Raw genomic sequence first — 3,444 nt, forward strand, 5'->3', positions numbered from 1 at the left:
CGACGCTGTGCAAGACCAAGAGACCCAGGGAGCAGCGGATGGGGTGCAATGGACCCCGCGCCGTCCACGTGGGGCACTAGGGCCAGTTCCGTTCTCCGCCTCGAGACTCTGCCCCCCTCCAGGCTGGCCCGCCCTTCCTAGGTTCTCGGCCTGCGAGCTGGAGACAGACAATGGAGAGACCTGTAGAGGCCCAGCGGCTAGCAGGTCTCAAGTGGAAGGCCGTTCTCCCTCCTCTGCCCCAGCTGTCCTGGGTGGGGGTGGGGGTGCTGCGAGGAGTGGAGAAACCAGGCCTTTGCGTTTAGAGGGTCCCAGAGAGGGAAGGGAAATAGGGGCCCCTTTTCTCTTTTAGAATTTTCTTTTATTCAGCCCACTTTTTAACTACCCCCACCCACCCCAATCCATTTTTTTTTTTTCCCGCCTTCCGGGTCCCGCCCTTTCTTAGAGCTCGAGTCGTTCCTTCTCCTGGATTCCGGGTAGCAGAGGCGGCCCCTGTGCCCAGCAAAGCCCGGCAGGAGGTGGGTGCCTGTTTGTCCCAGGCCTGGGCGTGGTGGAGGAAGGGGTGCTAGAACAATAAATGGCACTATCCAAATGTCCCCCTTTGCGTGGTTCTTGAGTCCGGGAGAACGGCAACGGGTAAACAGAGGCTTCCGCTGGGGCAGTAGCAGAGTGTCAGCTGCGCCCGCGGAGGGCCATGGGCAGGGCGACCTGTCCCGAGATCTCACTGCGGTGCGGGCGCTCACAGGGCCTGGGAGCCCCTTGTAGATGGGGCGGGGCCAACTGGTCAGGGCCAGGCCTGCCCACTGCAGTGGAAGGGGCCCCGTGGCCTCAGCTGCCCTCTCACGGGGGCAGCTGGCTTCTTCCACTCCTATCGTGACTTTCCACCCGCTGACCCCAAAAGTGGCTGGGGGAGAAGGCAGGGATGCCACAGTCCAGCTGAGCGCTTAGGGCAATTCAGACAGCACGCCTGCCTGATGGACTTGGTCCCATAGAGCCGCCACAGCTGCCCTGCCAGATGAGCGCTGTTGTTCGTTATCAGAAGGGGGCTCTGCCATGGCGACTGGTTTCCCGGACCCACAGCCCAGGTCCTGAGGACCCATATTCCTGGCGGCTTGGGAGGCCACAGTGAGGGGCCCAACGAGGTATTTTCAACCGGGTTGAAGGCCGCAATTACTCGGGAGCGGCAAGTAACTGGAGACGGCAAGCTGCAGGCTTGGGAGTTTCATAGTAGAGGGGGACTCGAAGGAGAAATTTGGATTTCCAGTTAGAGCTCTTGATCTGCCCTTTCACACCCTGATATACTTGAGCAGGGTCCTGGGGCCTCACCTGGAGGATGGGGGCTCAGAAACCAGGGCCACTGATGGTGTACAGATCCTGGAGGATTTGGTAGAGGACTAGGGAGGGGTCGTGGGTGAGAAAAGCATGTTCTCAAGTGGCCCTGCCTTGCTTAGGTAATTGGTATTGCATGTCAGTTTAAAATTCCAGGTCACTCAAGAGGAGGAGGTGAACTGTGGTGGTTCAGAGTGGGCTAGGTTAGCCAAGACTGAGGAAGCATTGCTCAGTGCTCCTAGGGTCCTTCTCTGGAGCTCTGGCCTTGGGCACTTCTCGAGGCCTGGGAGGATGGGAGGTGCCCTGTCTAGAAGAATTGGCAGCTCGGTGCCTTAAGTTGGGCACACTGAGCCTTGGGCCAGCCGCCGCCTCTACCTGCCCCAGGATATGGTGGCAAAAGCCGACACCTAGAGCAAGAAAGATTGAGGGCCAGTTTCCACCCTGCCTCCTAAGGCTGTGTGACCCTGGGCAAGTGGACTAACCTCTCTGACCCTGGGCTTCCTTGCCCTGTGGAAAGAAGAGCTTGCCAGCCTTGTGTGACTGTTTGTGGAGGGGGGATCCCCAAGCCATGTGTTAACTCAGTAGAGCTGCCCTCCCAGGCGTGAGCAAAGATGCAGGGGCAAGGAGCCAGGCTCAAATCCTGGCTCTGCACTACTCATCCCCCTTTATAATACAGAACTCAACGAGCTCACATGACCTCCATGACATCAGCCTGCACCAGACCCAGCGCTGGACCTGTGCTTTGGTGTCACACGCCGTCCGTCACCGATTCATGCACTCAGGTAGTCATCACCCACCCCTCACTCACTCATTCCACAAATGTGTTCAGGGCAGCAGCTCCGCGCCCAGTGAGCGTGGCGTGGGTCTCAGGTTAAAGAAAGGAACGCGGGTTCTCGTGGCACTTGCTGTCAGCCCTGTAGCGCACCTGCGTTGGAGCCTCTCACCCAGGGCAAGGTGAGGCTGGGCAGCCGCTTCATGTCACGAATCCACCGTGGCAGTGACCGCAGAAGTTCCTTTGGCCCCCATTCCTCTCCTGCTCACTTTGGTGGAGGGCATGCGCAGACTCGTTCACTCCCGTTATGGAGTCCAGTCCTCACAAAGGCCCTGTGTGGTTGGCTGCTGCTGCTGAAGCTGGTGTGAGAAGAGGAAGCAGTCTGCCCAGGCTACTGGTTTGCAAAGTGGTAGAACCTTAATCTGGATCTAAAGTCCTGACACCCATGCCCCCCCTACCCTGGCCCCCTGCCGAGCTGATGATCCACTTAATCTTAGATGTTTCTCGGGCACTTCTTTCCTGCGGGGGACTCTACTAAGCATAGGGGCACAGCAGTGACCTCAACACGCACAATCTCTGCTGTCATGGGGGCTGGGAGCAGTTGGGAGGGGAGACACACAACTAAGGGCTGAAGGGACAAAAAGAGACTCCCAGGAGGCAGGAGTGGAGGAGTCCTGGGCATGGAGCAGGTGTGACAGGCAATTCCAGGGGAGTGGGGGCCAGACAGGTGAGTGGAAAGGGACCCTCCACCCAGCTTACTCCCCAGCCTGGAGGCAGAGTTTATCTGGAAATGTTTACTCCGTATATCCCTGTTTCCCTAAGGGTAGCCTGGAGAGTGTTCCAGGGAATATTGACAAGATGTTTGGAGAAAACAGGATCGTGTTCAAATAACCCGAGAAAAAGCTGGATTCAAGTTTTCTTTTTTGAGACGGAGTTTCACTCTGTCACCCAGGCTGGAGTGCAGTGGTATGATCTCGACTCACTGCAACGTCTGCCTCCTGGGTTCAAGCAATTCTGTCTCAGCCTCCCAAGTAGCTGGGATTAGAGGCACCCACCACCACACCCGGCTCATTTTTGTATTTTTAGTAGAGATGGGGTTTCACCATGTTGGTCAGGCTCATCTTGAACTCCTGCCCTCAGGTGGTCCGCCCACCTCGGCCTCCCAAAGTGCTGGGATTACAGGTGTGAGCCACCGCGTCCCGCCGGATTGAAGTTTTCTCATACACAGAACAGTACTTGGCAGGTGGAAGGTGCTGAGCCAAGATTCAGTTGACTGGATGAATTATAAGGCTAGCCCCCCACACCCACCCGGCCCAGAGCTTTTCACTATGATTCTGTGTAACCGG

At 57.5% G+C, this 3,444-nt stretch overlaps 1 protein-coding gene across 1 annotated transcript in view; it reads left to right on the top strand.

Moving 5' to 3' along the window:
- Positions 1-2,989, top strand: part of ZNF787 (zinc finger protein 787) — a 48,928-nt gene extending 45,939 nt beyond the window's left edge. The window contains exons 4-6 of the mRNA XM_011932569.1: positions 990-1,122; positions 1,308-1,383; positions 2,921-2,989. Of these exons, the coding sequence (XP_011787959.1) occupies positions 990-1,122; positions 1,308-1,383; positions 2,921-2,989 (278 nt within the window). The remainder of the gene's footprint in view (positions 1-989; positions 1,123-1,307; positions 1,384-2,920) is intronic.
- The last annotated feature ends 455 nt before the right edge of the window (positions 2,990-3,444 follow it).

The sequence above is a fragment of the Colobus angolensis genome, unplaced genomic scaffold (genome assembly GCF_000951035.1).
Source record: "Colobus angolensis palliatus isolate OR3802 unplaced genomic scaffold, Cang.pa_1.0 Scaffold96, whole genome shotgun sequence".
Classification (NCBI taxonomy): Eukaryota; Metazoa; Chordata; class Mammalia; order Primates; family Cercopithecidae; genus Colobus; species Colobus angolensis.